General features: G+C 44.6%; 1 protein-coding gene across 2 annotated transcripts in view; it reads left to right on the forward strand.

The window, feature by feature from the left end:
- LOC123648488 (PDZ domain-containing protein 2-like) overlaps nucleotides 1–23,515 on the forward strand; it is a 190,788-nt gene extending 167,273 nt beyond the window's left edge. Inside the window, exons 18-24 of one of the 2 annotated variants that reach the window (XM_045566330.1) lie at nucleotides 480–624; nucleotides 3,550–7,600; nucleotides 8,387–8,504; nucleotides 10,380–10,481; nucleotides 11,154–11,424; nucleotides 14,554–14,688; nucleotides 20,682–23,515. In XM_045566330.1, the coding sequence (XP_045422286.1) occupies nucleotides 480–624; nucleotides 3,550–7,600; nucleotides 8,387–8,504; nucleotides 10,380–10,481; nucleotides 11,154–11,424; nucleotides 14,554–14,688; nucleotides 20,682–20,848 (4,989 nt within the window). In that variant the 3' untranslated portion in view covers nucleotides 20,849–23,515. Of the gene's footprint in view, nucleotides 1–479; nucleotides 625–3,549; nucleotides 7,601–8,386; nucleotides 8,505–10,379; nucleotides 10,482–11,153; nucleotides 11,425–11,915; nucleotides 11,987–14,553; nucleotides 14,689–20,681 lie in introns of those variants that run through there. The other variant, XM_045566329.1, reaches the window with a different exon arrangement.
- The last annotated feature ends 1,778 nt before the right edge of the window (nucleotides 23,516–25,293 follow it).

Here is a 25,293-nt window from a genome sequence, read left to right on the forward strand (position 1 = left end):
AGTAAGGAAGATAATGTAATTGACACTTAGCCAAAGTGAAGTCTTGAAACATTAAATGTCAATTCCATTTATGCAGATCGGGCTTCTCCCTCGCTACCAAACCAAGGAGCTGGTTTTACAGCCTTGGTTATCTCTGTGCGATATAACAACAGTAATACTTTACATCTATATAGCCTTTTATATGCTGCATGCTGATTTTATAAGTGTTCTCACTGAATCCTCTTTATTTAAACTCTGTGAGTAAGACTGGACAAGTCTTATCCCCATTTTAAAGTTGAGAAAACTGAAGCTTAGGGAAGAAAGACAAGACCTCACAATTCCCAGCAGACCTTACACCCAGAGTCGGAATCTTCTGGCTCCTAGTCCCAGGCTCTCTTGAGTTTTCCCAAATCAACTCTCTTCTATGTGTGATAATGTTCTCTTATGATGCAGAAAACCTAAAAGCTATTTCCAGTGACTTGTGGTTGTCATTGTGCCAGGAATCCCTGGGAAAGCTGACCACCGCGGATGCTCATGTCCCAACCAACAGTGGCCCAGCCAGTGCTCTGTCCCACCCGGACACCAGACACCGCACAGAGAACCTGTCCAAAGTTGCACCAGAGCAGGGGCAACAACCCGTGACTGGTAAGATTATTTTACCATTCATTAAGCTTAAAGATGGGAGAGTAGATGCCCTAATAAAAGCATTGCACATTGGTTATATTGAGGTAAAGAAAGAACTTTTACACAAATTAGTAATATTTAAATGCTGCCTGCATTTACGACTTTACTACATCGTTGTGCCTAAACTTGTAGTTTTAATTCCATGTTGAGTATGTCCATTTTCAGTCCATTCAACACTACCCATTTTCTGACACCAATGAGATAGACGCAAGATGAATCAGAAGGATTTCCCACCCTTCAGAATCTCAGCACTCTGCTTATGTGAAATCTAATACACTGAGAAATGGCAATAGGAACCTCCACAAAGGAAAAGTAAAACAATATCGAAAAACTATACCTAAGTATTGATGAGAGATGGAGTAACATCATGGAAGCAGAAATCATCTCAATATTTATTTGGCTACTCATCACCTAGTATTTGTCTTACTGTGTCTGGATTATTTCATTTAACATAATTCCACAAATGACAGGATTTCATTCTTTTTTATCTTTTGTTGAATAGTATTACATTGGCCGGGCGCGGTGGCTCACGCCTGTAATCCTAGCTCTGGGAGGCCGAGGCGGGTGGATCGCTCGAGGTCAGGAGTTCGAGACCAGCCTGAGCAAGAGTGAGACCCCGTCTCTACTAAAAATAGAAAGAAATTATCTGGCCAACTAAAAATATATATACAAAAAAATTAGCCGGGCATGGTGGCTCATGCCTGTAGTCCCAGCTACTCGGGAGGCTGAGGCAGTAGGATCGCTTAAGCCCAGGAGTCTGAGGTTGCTGTGAGCTAGGCTGATGCCACGGCACTCACTCTAGCCCGGGCAACAAAGTGAGACTCTGTCTCAAAAAAAAAAAAAAAAAAAAAAGAATAGTATTACATTGTATATATATTCCACATTTTCTTTATTCATTCAACTGTTGTTGGACACTTAGGTCTATTCCATTTCTTGGCTATTATGAATAGTGCTGCGGTAAACATGGGGGTACAAATATCTCTTTGATAAACTGATTTCATTTTCTTTGGATATATGCCCAGTAGTGGGATTAATCTGGATTGCTGGATCTAACCTGGATTGCTGTGTCATATGGTGGTCCTATTTTTAATTTTCTGACAAACCTCCCTCTGTTTTCCATAATGGCTGTACTATAATTTACATTCCCACCAACAGTAAGTAAGGGTTCCCTTTTCTCCACATTTTTACCAATGCTTATTTGTCCTTTGTCTTTTTGATAACAGCCACTCTAACTGGAGTGAAGTGGTATCTCATTGTGGTTTTGATTTGCATTTCTCTGATGATTAGTGGTATTGAGCATTTTTTTATATACCTGTTGGCCATTTGTATGTCTTTTGAGAAATGTCTGTTAAGGTCTTTTGCCATTTTAAAATTGGATTATTTGGGTTTTTTGCTATTGAGTTGCTTGAATTCATTATATTTTATAGTTATAACCCTTTGTCAGATACATAGTTTTTCTCTTTCTGTGGGTTGTCTCTTCACTCTGTTGATTGTTTCCTTTGCTGTACAGAAGCTTTTTAGTTTGATATAATCCCATTTGTCTATTTTTGCTTTGGTTGCCTGTGCTTTTGAGGTCTTACCCAAAAAAATCCTTGCCCACTCCAATGTCATAAAGCATTTCCCCCTGTTTTCTTCTAGTAGTTTCTTAGTTTTGGATCTTACATTTAAGTCTTTAATCCATTTTGAGTTGATATTTTATATATGGTGAAAGATAAGGGTCCAGTTTCATTTTTCTGCATGTGGATATCTAATTTTCCCACCACCATTATTGAAGAGAATGTCCTTTCCTCAACGTGTATTATTGGTACCCTTATGAGTTGGCTGTAGATGCATGGATTTATTTCTGGGAACTCTATTCTGTTCCATTGGTCGGTGTGTCTGCTTTTATGCCAGTCCCATGCTGTTTTGGTTACTCTAGCTTTAATAGTATATTTTGAAGTCAGATAGTATGATTCCTCCAAATTCCCCACCCCCACAAGATTGCCTTGGCTGTTCAGGGTCTTTTCTGGTTCCATATGAAAATTAGGATTGTTTTTTTTATTTTTGTAAAGAATGTCACTGGAATTTTGATGGCGATTGCGTTGACTCTGTAGATTGCTTTGGGTAGTATGGAGATTTTAACAATTCTTCTGTTGTCTTCCTCACCTTTCTCCTCCTCATTCTCGGGCCAAACTATCCCTCGTGAACCCACTTGAATCCCCACCTCTTCCGTCAAGGCTTCTTGGGATAATCTGGCCTTCCATTTCTCCCACTCATCTGAACTTTGTCAAGACAGCAAAAGCTCCATGTAGACTTGTATCCTGTCCGTAGTGTTCTGTATGTTCTCTCCAATTAACCTCATCTTCTGCACTAAAAAGGAAGTCTCTTAAGTACAATGTCACTCGCTTCCCACGGCATGAGGCTAAGCCTGCACATGACTGGACAGATGCTGGGACTGAGAGAGTTATGAGGTCTCTGCCGAATCCATGCAAAAGCTGAGGAATCAAACAGAACAACAGCCTGGCCCCTGCAACTTTTGCCATCAGAGAGTGGCTCATGTAAAGAAACCCAGGCAAAGGACTTCCGGAGTCCCCAGTGCTTGAAAATAACCAACAGGGAGGAAAAACAGGCAGACCTGAACATTTATTCTGCCAGCTAGTCTGAGTTATTTTAGAGCGTCTAAAGCAGGGTGGTATTTGTTAGAGATGGGTGCTCTGTAATTTTAGGGACAAAAACAGAAAGACAAGAAGGTCCACATTAGGCTGTGGAATGTCTTTCTGAAAAAGGAAAAAAAATTGAGACTTATTATAACTTTCCAGTTTTTAACAATTGAGAGGTCTCTTGTTTTCTCACATTTTCCCCTTTATCTCCACTACAGCCTCACCTTTTGTTTACATTTCCACGCAGGACTGGACAGCTCCCCAGACCTCATCCTGCCCCCGGGGAAGAAGGGGGCCACACACCCCGACCCCAGCAAGACCTCAGTAGGTGCAGAGCAAGTCGGTCAGCCCGAGGACGCTGGCCAGCCTGGGTCACCCGGGGGCTCCAAGTCCAAGGGTAGATCTCCAGTCAGACTGGCCCGAGAGGGCAGCATGTCCCCAGGGGAGAAGGCCGCGGCCCCTGCTGACTTCAGCAAGACCGCCTCAGAAGCCAGCGTGCCCCACAGCACCAGGAGTGCAGCTGCTCTCAGGGGAGCAGGACCCAGCACAGAGGGAGTGACACCAGCTAGTACCATCCTGTCACGAGACCTCCTCACATCCCAGGAAAAGAGACAGGGAGCATCCAGTAACCACAGCGAGGCTTTGGAAACGACAGGAATCCGTGCACCTGAAAACTCGCGGGAGTCTGCTCTGCTGGAGGGAACAGATTGTGTGTCCACAGGGACACTGCAGGCCAGCCTCTCTCTGCTGAGATCCACTGACACGACCAAAGGAGCGTGTGGCAGTGTCTTGGGGCACTGCTGCCCAGCGGGGAGTAGAGAGAGCCCTGTGACAGACATCGACAAACTCATCAGGGAACTGGATGCTTCTGAAGCCAGGTCTCCATCTTCCCAGAGAGGACAGCGTGGGAGTCCGGAGGGCAGTTCTCAGGGCCACCCGCCAGCAGGAGCTGGAGGCGGGAGTTCCCGCCAGGCCGAGCCCATTGTGGTCACCGAGGGCCAGGTGTCCTCCCCGAGGAGGCCCCGGGCTGCGGGTCCCCTCCCCCAAGCACAGTGGGCCTCCCAGGCTTCAGTTCTGGATTCAGTTAATCCTGACAAACACTTTACTGTGAACAAAAACTTTCTGAGCAACTACTCTAGAAATTTTAGCAATTTTCATGAAGACAGCACCTCCCTCTCAGGCCTGGGTGACAGTACAGAGCCATCTCTCTCTTCCATGTACGGTGATGCTGAGGACTCGTCTTCTGACCCCGAGTTGCTCACTGAAGCCCCACGAGCTTCCGCCAGGGACAGCTGGTCGCCTCCGGCCTCCCATGGCTCTTCTCACAAGCAAGATGCTCTGGAGTCCGAGGAGGAGCAAATTGAAATCTGTTCCACGAACGGCCGCCCCAATCCGCCCTCGAGTCCTGCTCAGCCCTCGGCCCAGGCCGCCGCCTGCCCTGCCTCAGCCAAGGTTCTGGCCCCGAGACACAGCGCCCCGAGCGAGCCGGTGCAGAGTCCGCGCGACAGAGCCGCCCTCGTGCCGGGAGCCTCACGCGCTTCAATCCCAAACCCTTCCCCGCCATTTGCACTCTTGGACCCAAGCTCTCGGGAGCACGAAACTCACGTGGACATAAGCATTTCACAGAACCACGGGCCACAGGCCTTGTGTGCACAAGAAACAGTGGAAGCCACCAGCGCTAGCTCGGCCGTGGAACACAGTCCGCCTTCTGACGTCACCAGACATCTCCACAAGCCCCCGGTCACTCTCAGCTGCCCCAACATGGTAAATGGTTTGGAACACGACCTGCTGGGTGATGAAGCTCCACATAAACGTGAAACAAACATTAACGCAACTGAACACCCGTCCTCCTCAGCTGTGGATGTCCCTAAGATTGGAGAATCTGTTTTGGCAAACCTACACATCTCTGAAAGCCAAGACCTGGATGACTTGCTACAGAAGCCAAAAATGATTGCCAGGAGGCCCATCATGGCCTGGTTTAAAGAAACAAATAAAAATACGCAAGGTATGCACGTGCACGGCAAGGCTGAGAAGGAGCAGTCCACGACGCCAGCCAGGAGTCCCGACTCCAAAACTCAGCTGTGGAGCTCAAGCCACACGAAAGGGGCCGCTGTGCTGCACAGCCCTCCGCAGCCGAAAACGAACCTGGAAAATAAAGACCCATCTAAGAAAAGTCCAGTGGAAACGCTTCTGAGTGGCTGTCCGAAACCCAAGTGCGGCCCTAAGCTGAAGAGGCTGAGCATCAAGAGCAAAGGCAGAGTCGGCACCGACGCCCCCGGCACCAACACTGCGAAGGCTGGGGGCCTGGACCACAAGAAGCCCCTCACTTCCCCCCAGGCCTCCCATAAAATGCTCTCTCAGGGAGCATCACAGCAGTTCCAGCTGGCTGACCACGAGGAACCCGACAAAAACGCCGCCGCCTCTCCCCAGTGTGCGCTGGAGAGCAAGCCGCCCCTTGCTGCCGCGGGGTCACTGAAGCCCTCGGCATCAGACACGAGCATCAGGACGTTCATTTCAGTCCTGACCTCCCCCAAGACCCTTCCTGAGCAGGCTGCATGCAGTGGGTCCCACATGGCTGTCCACTCAGAACCCGACAGAGGCTGCCCCACTGCCCCCAGATCTCCCAAGTGTGGACCAGAGGGCAGGGCACCCCGTGCCGATTCCGAGCTGGGGAGCTCCATGGCACCCAGGAGCAGCGTGTCCACAGCAGGGAGCAGGCAGGGCGAGCAGCGCCCACCCAGCCACACGGTGTCAGCATCAGACGCGGCCCAGCCCAGGCTGACTGGTGAGAAGGGAAGCAACACAATTGCTAGTGATGCCCTAGAAAGAACAAACCAGCTGAAAATAGTTGAGATTGCTTCTGAAAGCGCGCCAAAGAATGCATGTGGTGACAAGCCAGCTCAATGTGACAGGCAGGGAGGGTCCTCTGCCCAGAGCAACTACCAGGAGAGGAGTGAAATCAGACTCTGTCACCAATTAGTGGAATCGTCCCCAAATCATCTGTCCTTACTCGCCTCTCATGCCTCCCAGGGAGAGCAAGAAATGCAGCGATCCTTCAGCATGGCGAAACTGGCTTCCTCCTCCTCCCCCCAGCTGCCTGCTAAAAAGGCAGATTCCTCCCAGGGAAAATCCAGCCAGAGGTCAGACTCCCTAGGGGTGCCCAAGAATGGCAGAGCAATGGGCCCCGCGGGGGAGGACCAACCGTACTTCACACCAAGGCCAGCAACCAGGACCTACTCCATGCCCGCCCAGTTCTTAAGCCACTTTGGACGGGAGGGTCATTCTCCACACAGCCCCGGTCGCTCTCCTCGGGACAGTCAGGTCCCTGTGCCAGGCGGTGGTCTCCCCGAGGCAAAGGCATGCAAAGCTGGTATTCTTGGCCTGGTTAACGGACAGGGTGTATACAGTGTGAAGCCTCTACAGGAAACATTGAGGAACCTTCCAGCAACAGATGAAGGAGATGCCATTTCAGTCCAGGAGATGAGCTGCCTAGTCACAGACAAAATCAAAGTCACCAGAAGACATTACTGCTATGAACAGAACTGGCCCCATGAATCTACCTCATTTTTCTCTGTGAAGCAGCGGATCAAGTCTTTTGAGAATTTGGCCCACTCTGACCGGCCCACCGCCAAGTCCGGGGCGCCCCCTTTTCTGTTGGTGAGCTCCAAGCCTCCCATTGGGAGACGCTCTTCTGGCAGCATTGCTCTGGGGAGTCTCAGCCACACCGTGGACGCAGCCGCAAGGTCACTGAGACGCAGCTTGAGCTCCTGCAGCGAAAGCCAGAGTGAAACCAGCGTCCTTCTCCCCCAGATGACCAAGTCCCCATCCAGCATGACGCTGACCGTCTCCCGACAGAATCCACCAGAGACCAGTAGCAAAGGCCCTGGTTCCGACCAAAAGAAGTCCCTTGGTCCTTCAGGAATTCCCACCCCAACAGCAACCCCAGCCTCTCCCATCAAGAGGAACAAGTCCTCAGTGCGCCACGCCCAGCCCTCGCCTGTGTCCCGCTCCAGGCTGCAGGAACTGAGAGCGTTGAGCATGCCGGACCTCGACAAGCTCTGCAGCGAGGACTACTCGGCAGGGCCCAGCGCCATGCTCTTCAAAACCGAGCTGGAGATCGTCCCCAGGAGGTCGCCCGGCTCCCTGGCTGGAGGCCTTTCATGTCCCGAGAAGGGGGGGAATGGAGCCTGTCCAGGAGGAAGTGGCCCTAAAACCAGTGAGCCTGGGACACCCAGTCCAGCCGGTGATACAGGCAGAACTGCCCAGGATCTGCCTTCCGGAAAAAGCTGGTCAGTTAAGTAAGTATCTGCCGCCTACTTTCATTTAAATAAACTTGTTTTCATTTGGAATAATTTTAGACTTATAGAAAAGTTGCAAAGATGATACAGAGTTCCCACGTACCTCTCCCCCACTCTTCCTAATGTTAACATCTTGCATAACCACAGTCCGTTTGTCACAAGTGAGACATTAACGCTGCAATGATGCTATGAACTAACCTACAGACTTTATTCAGATTTTGCTGAATAAATTCCACGAATGTCCTACTATTCCAGGACCCCACATTGTAGTTAGCCCCCTTTGCTTTTAACATTGTTACTGGCAAAATGAAAGTGCCTGCAGGGAAAAGTGTCTGCCAAACTGTGGCTTTGAGGACGGGAGTCTACAGGACATGGCGCTTAAGCAAAAGCAACACGAGAGGGGTGGGAGGACAGAGAAGGCTGCAGCTCAGAGGAGAATTCGGGCCTTTGAAGGCAACTGGAGTTAAAGGGGAATTTCTAACATTTTAAAATATTTCACCTGTGCCCATATATTGAATATTTTTAAATATGTCAGAAATGTTCTGTTAAACTGCTGGTCCCCTAATGTCTTGGAGGGACCCCTGAATCCATACCAGTCCCCTTGCCGTTGGCAGGGAATGACACCATTCAGGATTCTTCAACTGGTCTGGAATGGGATTTATGACCAAGAGCACGAAGATCAGAAAATACCTGCAGTACAGAAGGACATCATTTTAAATGCGTCCTTATAAACTGGAGAAATTGCTTTCTTCTTTAATGTTCTTCAAATATATTTCTGTTGTTTAGTTTGGATCGACTTCTAGTCTCGGCAGGGGAACAGCAAAGATTACAGTCTGTTTTATCGTCAGTGGGATCAAAATCTACTGTCCTAACTCTCATTCAGGAAGCAAAAGCACAATCAGAGGTGAGTGAAATGCAGAAAACACGGCGTTGGTGCCGAGTGCGCGCCACCAGCTCCAACAGCCCGGGAGAGAGCCCTCCCCAAGCCCCAGAGAGGATGTGTGGGCGTCTGAGTTTTACAGCATAGTCTGACTTTGCCTCCCTTGCTGCCAGCTGGCTCTAGAAGCTGGACCTTTCTTGCGTGCTCGGGTGCCGGGTTGGTGTCACTGCTGTCTTAATTCCCTAGTAGCAACTAGTCACCACCCACCACACCCTCCCGTTCGGCGCTGGTCTGCAGCGGGTCCTCAGGCAGTACTAGGCATCTTGGAAACGCTGAAGACGGATCACAAGCACCTCTGGCCACTTAAGTGTGGACAGAAACTAGTCAAGGGAGCCACCTGCTGGTGAAAGAACAGCTCCATCAGTGCAGCCCTGCCCTGCCCCGGGGTGCGGCTGACCCTCGGGCAACGTGGGGGTCAGGGACGCTGACCTCCTCATGGTCAAAAATCTGCATATAACTTTGGACTCCCCAAAAACTTAACTACTAATAGTCCTATTGTTGATTGGAAGACTTACCGATAACAAACAGTTAACATATATTGTATGTTATATGATGGTAACTTGTCCTGGAATACAAGGGACTCCCATTTTCAAATATCCATTCTCTTTGCTTCAATAAGACACTTACATATCTAAGAAGTATTCATATTTACAGCATCAACATTACATCCCCGAAGCTGGACAAAGGTGGTTTACTGGGCCACATGTTCCTGTTTTTATTTACAAAGCAGCCACCATCCTTCTCACTGACCCGTGTCTGTGCACATATATGTTTGAAGGTGCCCATGAAGTCAACATCCCAACCCCCTCCCCAAAAGTTCTGCAAGACATTCTCGTATCAGCATATATAGGGCTTTGGTTCAAATGAACTTCTTTAGGGACGTATAAAATACTTGGAGTTAGTCCTCGTGACTTAGAAATGAAACTAAATACTTTTAATTTGTGTTCCCTCCCCAGCACATTAGAAGTGGTTTCTTCTAGCAGCGTTTTCACTTTCATCAAATGAATCCTTAAGAGATATCGTTAGATTTGTTTTCTGTTGCTGTGTTTGAGGACACCTTGAAGTGACAGATTCTCAATCACTTCACGTGAAACCCAGCAATGCAGATCTTTACAGTGTTGCTGAGTCGTGTCTAGAATGTGATTAAAGGAAGTCAAAATTTAGAATAATTAGCTCAGCTAATGTTGTATATGAAAATCTTTTATTCTAAGATATTGTTTGATCAATACATGAAAACATAGGACAGTTTTTATTACTTAACCCGAAGACATTACTAAGAATGTTTTAGGTCTCAGTATGAGCTGACCATTAGTTTTAAGATACTTTATATTTTATGGTGCCAGTTAATTAATTGCACCTGAAATCCAATGACCTGAACATGGTGAGCATGGTGTATAAAACATACGGCCTCAAGATGCTCTTATCCTGCCTCCTGGCATTTGTCTTTTTGCCGTTGCTGGAACTGGCTTTGCTAAATTGCAGCCTTAAACAATTATAGAATAAAGAAATTCCCATTGTGGTCAAATCATGTGCTATGATCAGATTTGGGAAGACACAACCTGGTGCCTCAAATGGCTCAAAGACTCGAAAATTCTGCATTGTCCCCTGCCCCGATCCTGGTTCACGTCCACCTTCCCTGTGCTTCCACAGGTGCAGGGTGGATCCTCGGAACGTGCCATGTAGCCATGCAGGTGGTAGAAATGGGTGGGTCTGACGCTTCCATGAGAGCTGGCGCGTCCCTAGGGTCGGCGGTAACGGGTACTCACAGGAGGGTCTGCGCCAGGGCTTCCTTGCTCTGCGCACAAGGGCTGTAACCTTTTTCCTGTTTCTTTTCATTAGAATAAAGAAGATGTTTGCTTCATAGTGTTGACTAGAAAAGAAGGCTCAGTTCTGGGATTCAGTGTGGCCGGAGGGGCAGACGTGGAGCCCAAATCAGTCATGGTAAGTGGCGATGTCACTGGGCTCTCGGGAAAATCCCTCTTTGCGCAGCCCAGAATTCGATCGGGACACAGATTCCAGTCGGTAGGTTCGGAGATGCTGGGTTTTGTTCCCTGCTACCACTGTGAAAAGTGGGAAAAGTTGTACGTAATATTTTCATTGACAGAGATCAGCATTTTTAACACAGAGCTGACGTGATATATAGGCCAAATCCCAACACCTATAAACACCGTTCTCTACATCATTATAATTTGCCTAAATATTTTGTTTAAGTACTAGGAAAATATCAGAATCAGCTGACCACGGTTGCATTTGCTGATAAAGTTACTTCTTTCTCAAGGATAGCGACGTAGAACCTTCCATCACTTACAGGCCTTTGGGATACTAAGGAGGTCACCTGCACTGGACAAGCCCAGGGTTGTCTTTGTGTGGCCCCCTGGGTGCCAGGCACACATTAGACACCCACAACAAGTTGAGTGAAACTGTGCAGACACTTGCGTTGACAATTCCATCCCCCACACCGAATATATGTTTTCCATAAACCAACTGTTTGTGTGATTTACAAAACTTGTCATTACAAAGTTGCTTTACTACACATTTGCAGTTACTGTCTCACTTTTACTGGAGGTCATAAATGGATCTGGCTTTTGTTCCCTTTTCCTTTCCTTGTCCCAGGTCCACAGGGTGTTTTCTCAGGGGGCGGCTTCTCAGGAAGGGACTGTGAGCCGAGGGGATTTCCTTCTGTCAGTCAATGGCACCTCATTGGCCGGCTTAGCCCACGGGGATGTCCAGAAGGTTCTGCACCAGGCACAGCTGCACAAAGACGCCCTCGTGGTCATCAGGAAAAGGACTGATCAGCCCAGGCCCTCCGCCAGGCAGGAGCCTCCCACGGCCAATGGGAAGGGCTCGCTGTCCAGAAAGATCATCCCCCTGGAGCCTGGCATTGGTAAGACATCAGCTCAACGGTCAGCAGAGCAGATTCTGGTTGAACATAAAGGAAAATCACAGATAAACTCTGCATCCCCAAAATTAAATGTAGCAAAGTCTAGTGCGTTGGGGATGGTTCTTGCAAAAGCAGTGTTTCAAATACATTATAAAAATCCCCCAGTAGTTTAAGCCACGCTGTTGAAGATTTAAAATAATTTCATGACAGTTCCTCTGAATGTCCTCAGGAGGAGCTTCTTTCATATTTACCTCTTCTTGTTAGCACTGCTGAGTAAAACAGGAAACTTGGGATGGGGGGGAGTCAGTGTTGCAGGAGAACTTCCAAAACCAAGATGTATCCTTGGGAGCCATCAAGGCTGGGATTCTTTCCCGTTTTAGAAGAGGGGGCAAAAGTGTTCTGTGTTTGAGAACAGAGAATGCAGCTTAGTCAAGCGTGACAAGCTGGCTAGAAGAGGTGCAGAAACCGGTTTTCTGTGTGTCCTCCACACTCAGGGCCTCGGGACTAAGCGCGGCATCTGTTCTGCAGCGCGGGCTGGTTACTGCCCTCAGATGCTACTGCAGGCTTCCGGGGCGTCCCCCGCCACGGCAGTCAGGAGCAGTGTCCCTCTTTAGTCGAGGGGACAAAGCGGAGGCTATAGAAGTTCCGGCCGGAGCGCTGCCCTCTGCGAGGGGCCTTTCGTTTCTCCTCAGCATCTCCCTGATAAAGTCACGGGCAGCTGAATTCCTTTGCACCACTGGCCTTTGCTGTGGCCTGAGCAAGGTTTTGCTGAAAATGGCTCTGATTCCACTGAACGAGCGAGAAATACTTCTTGTCCGGAGGCCTCTGCAGTGGCGTCTGCGGTCTTCCTTCTGCTCTGTCGTCTGACTTTCCCTCTCCGAGAGAGCTGAGGCCCTTCCCGACGTCGGCAGCGCCTCAAACCACCAGCCCTTGCCACACTGACTGTTGCCCAGCACCGTCTCAACTGTCTGGTGGATTTTCAGTGGGACCCTGGGAACTTAAACTGCCGAAGGAAACCACTTGGCACTTAGTCCTAACAGCTTACAGAGTTTTTAATCCTTGTGAACTCCATCCAATATGAGAGGTTCTCCCATCACTTACATTAGGTATTCCTGTGGCACCTCCGGGACATCTGGCCTTGAACCAGAGCCTGCATTTACCAAACTGTGAGCACCCAGAGGGGCTTAAGCATATCGCTACTCCTATTCTCAAACTTGTTCCTATCCCATATTCTATTCTTCAGCCCCTCTGCCCCGGGTTTGCCTAGTCCTATGCGGTTAGTCCCTACCATATATGAGAAGGTCAGACTCAGGGCTTGGTGCGGTAAGATGACAGTAGGGGCACCTGGAAAAAAGCTGTTTCTAAAAATCCTGATGCCTAGGAAATTCGCCAGGTGAATTAAATAAGAAATGCTGAGGAGTGGCCACACACGGAGGCTCACACCTGTAATCCTAGCACTTTGGGAGGCTGAGGCAGGAGGATCATTCAAGGTCAGGAGTTCAAGCCTGAGCAAGAATGAGACCCCATCTCTACAAAAAAAAAAAAAATAGAAAAATTAGCTCGGCATGGTGGCACGCACCCATAGTCCCAGCTACCTGGGAGGCTGAGGCAGGAGGATCGCTTGAGCCCAGGAGTTTGAGGTTGCTATGAGCTATGATGATGCCACTGCACTCTAGCCCAAGTGACAGAGCAAGACCCTGTCTCAAGAAAAAGAAAGAAAAGAAAAAGAATGCTGAGGGTGGGGACCAGGCCCCAGTACTTTTTTAATGTTTCCAGGTGATTCCAGTAGGTAGCCAGAGTTGAGGCCCCTGTAATAGGCCTGTTTTCCTGTTTAACAGCAAGTTAAGTCACTTACTGGAAAATCTTGCTGCTCCCGAGTTAGTAAATGTCCTTGAGACCATGTAGAATGGCCTTCTTTATTTATTTTTTTGTTTTGTTTTGTTTTTTGAGACAGAGTCTCACTCTGTTGCCCGGGCTAGAGTGAGTGCCGTGGCATCAGCCTAGCTCACAGCAACCTCAGACTCCTGGGCTTAAGCGATCCTACTGCCTCAGCCTCCCGAGTAGCTGGGACTACAGGCATGAGCCACCATGCCCGGCTAATTTTTTTTTTGTATATATATTTTTAGTTGGCCAGATAATTTCTTTCTATTTTTAGTAGAGATGGGGTCTCACTCTTGCTCAGGCTGGTCTCGAACTCCTGACCTCGAGCGATCCACCCGCCTCGGCCTCCCAGAGCTAGGATTACAGGCGTGAGCCACCGCGCCCGGCCAAGAATGGCCTTCTTTAAACCACAATAATGGACTGGCCTTTATGTGTGAAGGTGATGATGCTAGCTTGGTCTCAGCCCTAACGAATACATTAAGTGGACAGTTTAACTGCCTACCAGTCAACTAAGTGCACCTTCGCACTTAGCTCTGACATCCTTGGCTGGTGCAACACGTAAGGAAGGAAAATAAAAAGCAAGTTTACGATCCCCGTTCAGACCCCAGCCAGAGGAGCACACAGTGCACACGAGTTAGTTGCTGTGGAGCAGACATCTCCATGGAAACGCTTCTCCCCACACTGGCAGCCCGTGTGTGTACAGTGAGGACAGCCACACCCGGACGCAGGGCTTCCCCTCGCAGGAGCAGGAGTGGCGGGAGGGGAAGGAGGGAAGCTCTGCAGGCTCCCAGAGAGCTTGGAGTCAATTTTAACAGTCTCATGTGAGGCTGGGCATTTTGGTGCTGCCAACTTTTAGTACCAGAGTGATACTACTGTCATTGGTAACCAGGGTTGGCAGGAAATCAAATTTGATTCCCCAAGTGTGACTTCAGTCTTCACTGAGACGTGCACTACCTGTGTGTGGCTTAACAGAGCAGTTTGTTTTCTGGGGATTTCTGCTTGGGCATAAAAGCGCTCTCCAGCGCTTGCAGAAAATGCACAGAACAAAGGATGCAGGAACACAGCCAGGAGTGCAGCTCCCAAGTTGGGAGACCAACTCTTATTCTGGGACCAAATGTTGTAAGCACCTCAAGCTAGATGGGACTCAAGGGTGCCAGGAGTACACGGTGCATGAAGCAATGCATTTGGGGGAACCTGGACAGATGGTGCGATGAACAACCCTGTCATTCTTAACGCACACCTCTGCTGCAGGGAGAAGCGTGGCTGTACACGATGTTCTGTGTGTTGAAGTGCTGAAGACCTCGGCTGGGCTGGGATTGAGTCTGGATGGAGGAAAATCGTCGGTGTCTGGAGACGGGCCCCTGGTCATTAAAAGAGTGTACAAAGGTAATATCCTAGAAAACTCAGCTTTTGATTACCTGTTTTCTTTCCATATGTATCTCAATGAAAAATTAGTGCCTTCCATTTGGAAATCAACTTTGTTTTTAAAAATCTAAAATGTTTTCAATGGCTTTGTGACATACAGGGTTTTATGTGTGTCAGCCCTGTTGTTTTAGACATTTAACTCAGAGTATCCACATGACAACCCTATCGGGGAGGTGCCATCATCCCCAATTTATAAAAGGGGAGCCTGAGCCACAGAGGAGGTAAGGAGCCACCTCAGGGCACACAGCTGTAAGTGGCAGAACCAGGCTCACACCCAGCTGTCTGGCACCAGAGGCTGTTCCCAATCCATCACTCCATGTTCCATCTGTGCTCTTAAGTGATACTGTTATTACTGATATGAACGTGCCAAGCAAAGTAATGCCCTCAGACTTGCCAGTCAGAAGTGCTTAATAGCAGCCAAGATCTCACTGACTTAAAATACCAGACTGCAAGAAAGCAAGACGGGAGAGGTAGACGCTATTGCAATGGTTGGTAAACAGAAGTCTCTTCATCAACTTGAATACTGCATTTTATGATCTTGGCCAGTTTTCAAAAATCTCTTATGTTAAGAATCTATATAATTGTACCAATTATATTAATACAATTGTACCAACAATATCAATATATAATTACAGATAGATCAGAAACCCGTTTAAAGTTAGAGAATGTAACAGAATAAGTAGGTCAGAAAGTAATGAGGTCAGTTCTTCTCAGCTAAGGATTGTTGTTTTTTTTAAATGACCACCTAGTTAATGACCTTGTGGTATATTTCTACAATTACATAATAATTCCAAAGTTTCTTTCCTCTCCTGACACACAGTATTAATAGGAAAAACATTTGTTTTAATGGAGAGCTGTGCTTTAAAAAACATCTCTGTAGATCAAACGCGGAAGTGAAGCTCCTAGTGGCGCTAAGCAGGGCTGCAGAGGAAGCAGCAGAGTGAGAAACGAATGCGCTTGGAGGCCGGGGCTTCAGTGCCCACGCAGGGGCAGGAGCCGAGCACCCCGGGGGCAGCGGGAACCAGGCATCATGTGATGCAGAGGCCCCGGGACTTGCTCTCTGCTTTGCTGTTGGGTAGCAGCCAGGGACAGGCTGCCTGCTCATGGCCCTGTGGGCAAGCAGGGGTCAGGTCTGCGCTACGTATGATGTCTGAATTTACGGGACCAGGGTAGAGAGAAAACCTCAGATTCAGTAAGCTAATTGGTCAAGTGGACAGAGCAGTAGAACAGAGAGAGCCGAGCTCAGGCAAGCATGAAGCAGCTCGACTGCAAGAATGCTCACAAGAGCCAGCCCTCATAGGGTGCAGGAGGACATCCCTTGCCAGCAGACCCAATAAACAAGAGAGCCCCTTAAAAATAAAGGCAGGAATATTATCTCTGGAATAAGACCAAGAGAGTATTCAAAAGTAGCACACACATATGTAAAAAATCAAAAGGCAAGCCAGGCACAGTGGCGCCAGCCTGTAGTCCCAGCTACTCAGGAGGCTGAGGCAGGAGGATCACTTGAGCCCAGGAGTTGAGTAACAGCCTGGGCAACATAGCAAGACCCCGCCCCCCATTAGTGAAAATGGAGTCAAATATATTTTAAAAGTTAATGAATAAAATTAAAAGGTAGACTAAGTCCATATGAAGACAGAATTTGTAAAAAAAAAAAAAAAAAATAGAAGAAACCATTGTTTATGGCATCACAGAGAAAGATAAAAATTACAAAGGGAGGGATGATAAAGGGATAAGGAGTTCCAGAAGGCAAAAACAGAATGAGAGATAGGAAATATTTGGAGAAATGATGACAAAGAATTTTCCAGAACTGAGAAAACTCATCAAGGGCAAAACAGGCTGAATTTTATGAAACTGTAAACCTTGATATCATCATGACAAAGTTTTAAAATATGAAAAGAAAATCTAAAAAGCTAACAGAAAATTCACAGATTGATCACATGGTACGACAATCAGACTGGCAGCATGAATGCCTGAAGCTGACAGAATAACACCTTCAGAGAATTGAGGGAAAATTTCTCAAGTCAGCTTAAAACATTATACCTAGCTAAACTATCATTCAAGAGTGACAGCTAAATTGAAGGTATCTTAAGATATTCATGAAGGGAGCTGGAGTTGATGCCTTCATGGTCAGTCACAGGACACGTAGCATCTGTAGGCCAAGAAGCACACAGCCCAAAAGGTGCCCAAGGCCTGTAAGCCAAGGGACTGGAGCTGAAGCTGGCTAAAGCAGCACCTAGGGTGAGATCAGCTGGGGGGGCCCGGCTAGAGGAATCCCACCGTACTTGTACCCTGAAGTGGAGAAGGAGTCCCAGGAGAGATGAACATCCTCCAGCTCTGCCTCCAGCAAAGCAGAGATACGAAGTCCTGGATAACTTCTTGGCCCTTGTCTCTAGCTTCTGGTCAGAAACCTGTGAAAATTGCTACAGAAATAGAGGAGGAGGAGAGAGAAGCATCTTTTCCACGGACTCGCCTAGCATTTTATCAACAGATGCTCTCATGTGCAAGCCTGCAGTTCTGTTTTTTATGAAAAGGCACTCAAGTATTTTGGAATATTATATAGTAGATCCCTCCCTCCACTTTTTGGAGACTAGTGAATCTAGTTACTTTGCACAGATTTAGGCCTTATCCAAAGATTTCATCCTCTTACCTCATATTTATACTTAAAATTTCATGGGTGTCGGTTTTCTGTTCATTTTGTTTTCCTGTGCCTTTTAGCTCAAGCAGCAGAAATAAGGAAATACTGATTTCTTGCCTAAGGCTAATACAAAAAAAAAATCTCTTAATAATAAAGAAATTAAATACCAATATCCCTAAAGATTTCTTAAAGGTCAGGGATTTTTATCCATTAAAAAAATTAGAAAATAGGGTTTTGTGTGTTTGTCTGAGACGGTATCTCATTCGGTCACCCCAGGTAGAGTACACTGGTATCATCATAGCTCACTGCAACCTCAAACTCCTGGACTTGAGCAATCCTCCTGCCTCAGCCTCCTGCGTAGCTGGGACAAGCTACAATGCCCAGCTGATTTTTTTCTATTTTTAGTAGAGACAGGGTCTTGTTCTTGCTCAGACTGATCTCGAACTCCTGAGCTCAGGCGATCCTCCCACCTCAGCCTCCCAAAGTGCTAGGATTATAGGTGTGAGCCACTGCACCCGGCCTGAAAATAATTTTTAAGTTCTTGTATGAGACAGCAGTGTACGTTGTCACTAGTAGAGTTATAGGTTTGGATCACTTCTCAAATGTTTTTCATCATTTGACCAAATAAGCAATGAATAAGGCAAGAAAGGTTAAGAGGTATAAAAATTAGAAACATTGGAACACAATTTATTAGCAAATTATGTTCTTCCTAGAAAAAAAAACTAAGAGTCAAGCCAATATAAACAGTTCATCAAGACTGATGAATTCACACTCAACATAGAGATCAATAGAATTTCCTATATGTTAGCAATAACCATTATCTTAAAATGTTTGATAACATAAAAACACATTTTTAATAATTTTTTATTTCAGCATATTATGGGGGTACAAAATTTAGGTTATGTATATTGCCCTTGCCCCTCCTCCCCCCCAATCAGAGTTTCAAGTGTGTCCATCCCCCAGACGGTGCGCATCGCACTCATTATGTATGTATACACCTATCCCACCCACCCCACCCCACCCCCGACATCTGCCCGACACCCGATTAATGTTATTCCTAAACGTGCTCTTAGGTGATGATCAGTGAAACCAATCTGATGGTGAGTACATGTGCTTATTAGAAAAACACATATTCTTAAAAAATGTTTACTATATGGCAAAAAAATTCATAAGTATAAAAATATAAGTGACTAGTAGATATTTACAATATATTTGATTAACAAAGGGTTAATATCCAGAATATATAAAGAACTGTAATTTAGTAAGACAAAGACAAAAATTTATAAGTATTTAAGTAAAGGAAACAATAGAAAATTGACAAAAGGTAAACCTAAATGGCCAAGAAACACAGAAAGATGCTCAAACTTAAATTAGTTATTGGGTGAAAACTGTACCTATTAGGAATGATTTTTTTAATCTACTGAGTTGGTCAAAAATAAGTTTCATATTATGTGTTGGCAAGGACGTGGACAAAGGAAAGCACTCATTCTTTCTGGTACAAGTATATATTGGTTCATCTCTGGGGAAAATTTTAGCAGTGCTTACTAAAATGCTATGAAAACATAATCTATGAAACAATTTAAATTTCTATTTGTAGCAGAATGATAGATGAAATATATTCATAAAAAGGAAACCCAAATAGCAGTTGAAGAAATAAATTAAATCTCTAATTAATCAGGACCAGCTCAAACAGTGTGGAATGAAAAAACCCAAATGTAGCGTGACCACCATTTCATTATAACAACTGTAAGGGACTTAAGAATGTGCCAAACAAAAGCTATGCAAGACCTTTTCTGGGAAAAAACATAAAGGCTGTCTAAAGGACATTAAAATACATGCATCGGTAAATGGAAAGAGACATACCCTGCTCAAATCAGTTAGGATTCAGTTTGGCCTTGTGTACTGGAAAATCCAAAACAACCGTTGATTGAAACCAGGTTTTTTCCCCTCTCGTGTGAAAATGTAGTAAGTCTAAAGGCTGGCAGCACCTTAGCTCTGCACAACACTGTCTCCTAAAGGATTTTAATCTGCTTTATCTCATTCATTCCTTCTAACAACCTAGTGAGAAAACAAGACACATTATTGCCATCACCATTTTGCAGATGAGAAAACTGAAGGTTAGAGAAATTTGCAACTTGCCTGAAGTCACAGACTTGAGACCAAAACCCAGTCTGATTGCTCCTTCTGTTTTGGGTTGGAACCCCCCCATGCCCTTGGGCCCAAGTGAACACTCACAAAATTCTTCGGTTTCATGTAACCTGCTTGGGGCCTTTAGTTACTATTCTAGAACAGGACATTGGGTATACATGTTAACATAAGTATAACTGGTTATGTTAAACACAGCAGTACTTTGGTCCTTCCAAAAACGTGCATCTTGAGAAAGCAATGACTGGGGCTTAAATTATTCTCTTTGCTCCCACTACAGAGTTGATATTGGTGGGGTCTCTCTTGTAATGATAATATCTGCCTCTAACTATTATCACCCTAAAATGTTTTTGTCTTGGGTGTGTTGGACTTCTTAGATTTCTTCCAGGCTGTATTTTATCAATTTTTACAATCAACTGTAAGTACATGTATATAAACATAAAATATTATTTCAATGATGTTCAGAAATTTAGGATAAAATAATCTGCTCAGTCTTTTGAGATCTAATTAAGATTTCTGAGAAAATTTTTATTTTCATACTTAGAAATCTTTTTCAATGCTATTTTTTCCATAGGATGCTTCCCCTAGTGTGCATTTCTTCTGCAGTGTGTTTTAGACATATATGTGTGAGAATGGAGGGCTTACACTTGCATTTTTTTCAAAGCTCAATAAAGCTATAATGTAAAACTATGTTAAGCTTTGTAAGTAATAGCCACAGTCACTGATGAGCATATTCTCAGAACTCACATTTATCAGCCAATACCTCTTAACAAAAGTTGAACCTGTTTTCCTGCATTTACTGGCTACTTGGATCTTAGCTGTTGATTTCCTTTGCCCAACTTTCTATTTTGTATTGTTGATTTGTAGTTCTTTAGTCTGGATAGTAACCCTCCATTGATCAAATATATTGAAAATCTCTTCCCCTTGTCAGTTGCTTGTTTTTATCTTGCTTGTGTTTTGGGGGGTTAGAGCTGAATTTATTTTTATGGATATATGGATATATTTTATTTATATGGATATATTTTTATGGATATATTGTTTAAGAAATATTTTCCTATACCAACAATATAGGCATAAATATCATTTAGAAATTTTTCTCAAGGTTTTAGTTTAGTTGTAATTTTTTTGAATGCTATGAAAATGCCAAGCCATTATTCTGCCTTTATTCTCATAGGTGGTGCAGCTGAACAAGCTGGAATAATAGAAGCTGGAGATGAAATTCTTGCTATTAATGGGAAACCCTTGGTTGGGCTCATGCACTTCGATGCCTGGAATATTATGAAGTCTGTTCCAGAAGGACCTGTGCAGTTAGTAATCAGAAAGCATAGGAATTCTTCGTGAATTTTAACAAGAATGTCCTTTTATCAGTTCTCTTCTTACTTCAGCAAATCAGAATGAATTCTTTAAACACAATGAGTTCTTGAAACAAACATTGGTATAGACAAGGACTATAAAAATTTCCAAGTTTATACTTACACGTGTAGCCTGACCTATTGTATGTGCAACAGCAATGAAGTTGAACTCTGGAAGCCTTCCACCTGGATCACTCAGGCCAGGAGGAGTCCCTTTCATTCCAGTGCCTGTCCCCTACCTTTTATGTCCACCAATGGGGATACAAGATGTGACATGCCCTTCTTCATTTGAAACATTTGGCTAGACCTTTGCATCCCTCTTGCCAGCTCTCCCAACTATACCTAATCCTGGTGATTAGGTAACTAACAAAGTCTGAGGGTAACACTAATGGTACAGCTAAAAGGACTATAGTTTTATATAATTTTTGTAAGTAAATGATAGTGCTTTTAGGCACATTCAATGGAAGGAGGAGCTACAGGTCTATATATGTTACCCTGAAAATAGAATGAGATTTAAAATGAATTATGACCTAATTGTTAGGCTAAGCTCAGGAATTATCTGAAAATGAAAAAGCAAAATACAGAAAGTAATATTTTTTGAGTGTAATGTATAATGTATGCAGAGTTCAACTCAATGGGTTATTGATCACCGTGACACGTTGATCATTTCCTAAGTCATAAGGCTGTTTTACGAAATAGCACTTCTGATAACTGTACTAAATAGCCGTGAGCTTTGCTGCTTACAAGGAGCAGAAAGTTCCAGATCTGAAAGCACCTTATATAGAGTTTTCAAGACTAATCAACACAAGAACAGGCAAAAATAGCAGTCATTGGGTTTCCATTCTATATATTATGCACTCCAACCATTAAATTTTCAGAAATCAAGTATCTTTTTAATTGTCCTTATATTTATAAACATAGGCATTATAGTTACAATCCAAATAGAGGAGCTTACAATAATCCTTTTAGGGGACTTTTTTTGTTTGGTTTGTCTCCTCTTTCCCACCATGTTTAAGAAATATAACATTTCTGAGCATTGGCTCTCTTTTCTTGACCTGGTGTAATGACATAACTCTGCAATGACTGGAGTTTTTGCTGTTCGTGTTTTGCAAATTCTCGCTTTTGCCAAAAATGTTTTCCTGCAGAAGACTGTTGTGACTCATGCTGCTAGTGGAACTCGCCCTGGCTGCTCCTTTCAAAGCACGATCTTCATAGGAGCCACTGTGTTCACCATCACAAAGTTGGCTTTTCTCCCCTCGTACTGTACCTTATTTTCTTGAATACATCCCAACCTCACCAGCTTTATCAAAATGTCAGGAGGAGGAGGAAGAAAACAGGGTGAGTGACTGTCAAGGTAAAGGAGCAGAACTACGTAGTTACAACCAAAATTTTCAGGTAGCACAGACCAACTCGCTGAGTCCTGGGAATACGGGTGGAGACTGCATTTGTCATACCTGCACACACGATTACACTAGAATTTTATGTTGGAAACATTTCTTTAAATAACCCACAGCTTGGGTCTATGGCTGTGACCCCCAGGTCATGCTGGTGCTTGAACTGTTACCTTTGTACATCATTTTCTGAGTGACCAATCCCACTAAGCATCTGTGGAGTCAGCCTAGAGAGGTCCTTCACATGGGACTGAAAGATCTGGCTTGTCTGAGCCCAGATTTCTCATTTTTCAACAGGTTATACAAAGGAGAATGTAGTACAGCAGTTAGCTAGAAAGGTCTGATTTAGCTTCTACTTTTCACTACAATTACAGGTAGGATACTATAGGAAGTCAGTGCAAGGTGCATGCTAGCTTGTTTTTTTAAGTCTCTACGGTCAGTTTCATGGTTTATGCTTTCTTGCCTAAATGACAAGAGACTATTTGAAGTCAACACTGAAAACCATTTTGAGCCTCCACTCTTACAGCTATGCCTACTAATAAGAAATGCCCAGTCCTGTGTGAGCAGACAGGAATTTCTAGATCAGTGTGGAGCGATGGAATGAATGGTCTCCTTCCCAGAGTCCTTGATCCTCTTACCAAGAGAGTACAGGGTAGACCTCTGGCTTACTACACTTGTTAAAGTCTTCAGCCATTTCTATTAGATCTTGCCAGAAGGGTTTCCTGGCCAACAGTTGGAATTTAAGGGGAAGAAGCAAAAGCTAAACTATCTTTGACCCTGAGAGAGAATGCTATTTATTTGTCTTCAGTGTTCAAGGCATGACTTGTATTTCTAATTAGTCTAATAAATTCCCACACTTCCTGAAGTGAACACAAATGGTGTTGTCCTACTAAAACTGTCTTTTTTTTTTTAAACTGGTCATTCACAATAAGCTATGAGGGTAAATATGTGTTATAACATGTAAATCATAGTTGCAAGAATATACCATGAAGATTGAAGTAGGTTGGGTTTCATTTCCATCTTCTCACTCACATGTCATTGAATTTCATGGTTGATTCAGTTGGCACCACACCTGTTGTATGATATTATATATTATCCTTTATTTATGTAAAATAAAATGCCTTATATATTAAAGAGTAAGTGCAATAATATGAAATAGCTTGTACATTTTAAAAAATGTTGTCGTCAAGTTATGTAAATCCACACCTCTGTAAACAACTTTTTTTAAGTAATTTTAAAAGAATAAACACTCTGCTTACTACTTGGGTTTTTTTTCTTTCATTGTTCTGCCTTTATAGAGTAATATCGAGAAATGCTTATTATTACTAAATGGGTAAGAGGTACAAAGGCAATAGAACTCGTTAGCTGCTCTTTTCCATGCTATGCTCAGAATCTTGACATCATTCAAAAACTATTGCACCTCTAAAATCTTACAGGTAAACATCCTACTCTTTTACTACAACCTCCTGGTCACCTTCTCCCACTACTTCCTGTCTTCAGTTTCTATAAACTCTATAATCCCTCAACTGTCAATTTTCTCCCTACCAGAATTCCATCCTTTTGTTCCCTTTCTCTATTCAGACTAGAACCCCAGGGTTGAGCTTAGCAACCTCGGTCCTGCCCATAGGCTTAATCCCTTGGCCCACTGTCCTGTCTTACCAGCCAATCCTGGATTCTTCCAACTAGCCAGCATCTTGGTTCCGATACCCGTATTCCTAGAGAAAAATCCCACAACCACACAGAATGATGCTGCTGTAAATGCACAGTTTCCAACCTCAACTGGCCCCACACTGTATCACAGACTCCTTCTGGACATATAAGCACTGCCTGCCTGATTTTCCATATACAGCCCAAAGGTAAGAGTCTGATTGGTTCAGCCTGCCACTAGGTTGGGTAGAGCTTTTTCCTAGGGGAGTGCGTGTTTGCTTAACTCCCCTCCTGGAAACCCAATAAAATGAACAAAGAGGGAAACTCTAGTTTTAATACAGAAACAGCCACAAACTCAGTGTATGAATCTGGAAAACTACATACCATGTATAATAAAACCTAAGACCAAAGTGAAGGAGAATAATGAAATGGGATACATTTCTCTCGAAAGCACAGGTGACATGAAATGAAAGTTTTGAAGAATGCCCCTGAAGTCATTAACTTGGAGAAAGAATACAGGACAAGGTGAGCCCTTTAAGCAGCAGGATACAGCTGAACTGGAGTCATCTTCACACCTCAGAATGGTCGGGAAGATGAGGTTGAAAAGGGGGGATCATTTTCATTTTCCCAGGCATCTGCTGGTCAATCTATTCCTTGCCTGTTACTTCTCTGACCTGCTTAGTCTGATCTGAGGGGAGCCTCCACCAGATAGGATCCTGCGATTAACTGATTCAGTAGAGATTAGCTGTCCCAGCTCACCCTGCCCCATAGGGCCACAGCCACCATCACTCCACAAACCCTCCTGATCCCCTAAACAACTAAGTATCTCAATAAAGATTAAAATCAGCTGGTACCCAACTTCCCTCTCTTGTCCTAAAGGATGAACTGAACTGATTAAATATCAGCCAATAGAATTCAGCAGCACATTAAAGAAAACATAAACTGATGTTATAATAGAATCACTTTCTAGTTAAAAATTTTAGTTGTCAGGCCTGAAAAGTTAGCCTTATTCTAGGAATACATGAACAGCTTGAAATTAAGAAATCTATAAATGTAGTTCATTATATTAATGGGACAAAAGAGAAAAAGAATTATTGGGAAAGATGGCAACACTTTTTTAAACCATGCATTATGCTCTAATGGAGAAACTCCAAAGTCAGGAATGTGCACACTTGCACAAGATGCTCACTATTATTATTAATGTTGAATAATAATGTTCTGAGATATAACCCAATGCAATCAGATAAAATTTTAGAAAGTAAAATTTTAGTGAGTAAAAGCAAAAGTATCAGGATTTGCCCATGCCAAAGTTGGGTACACATAAACACAAAAACTCTGGTTGAAAAACTATTAATATTAAAAATATTAGAATTCAATATGGTGACTACAAAAATTA

This window comes from Lemur catta, chromosome 12 (assembly GCF_020740605.2).
Source record: "Lemur catta isolate mLemCat1 chromosome 12, mLemCat1.pri, whole genome shotgun sequence".
Taxonomy (NCBI): domain Eukaryota; kingdom Metazoa; phylum Chordata; class Mammalia; order Primates; family Lemuridae; genus Lemur; species Lemur catta.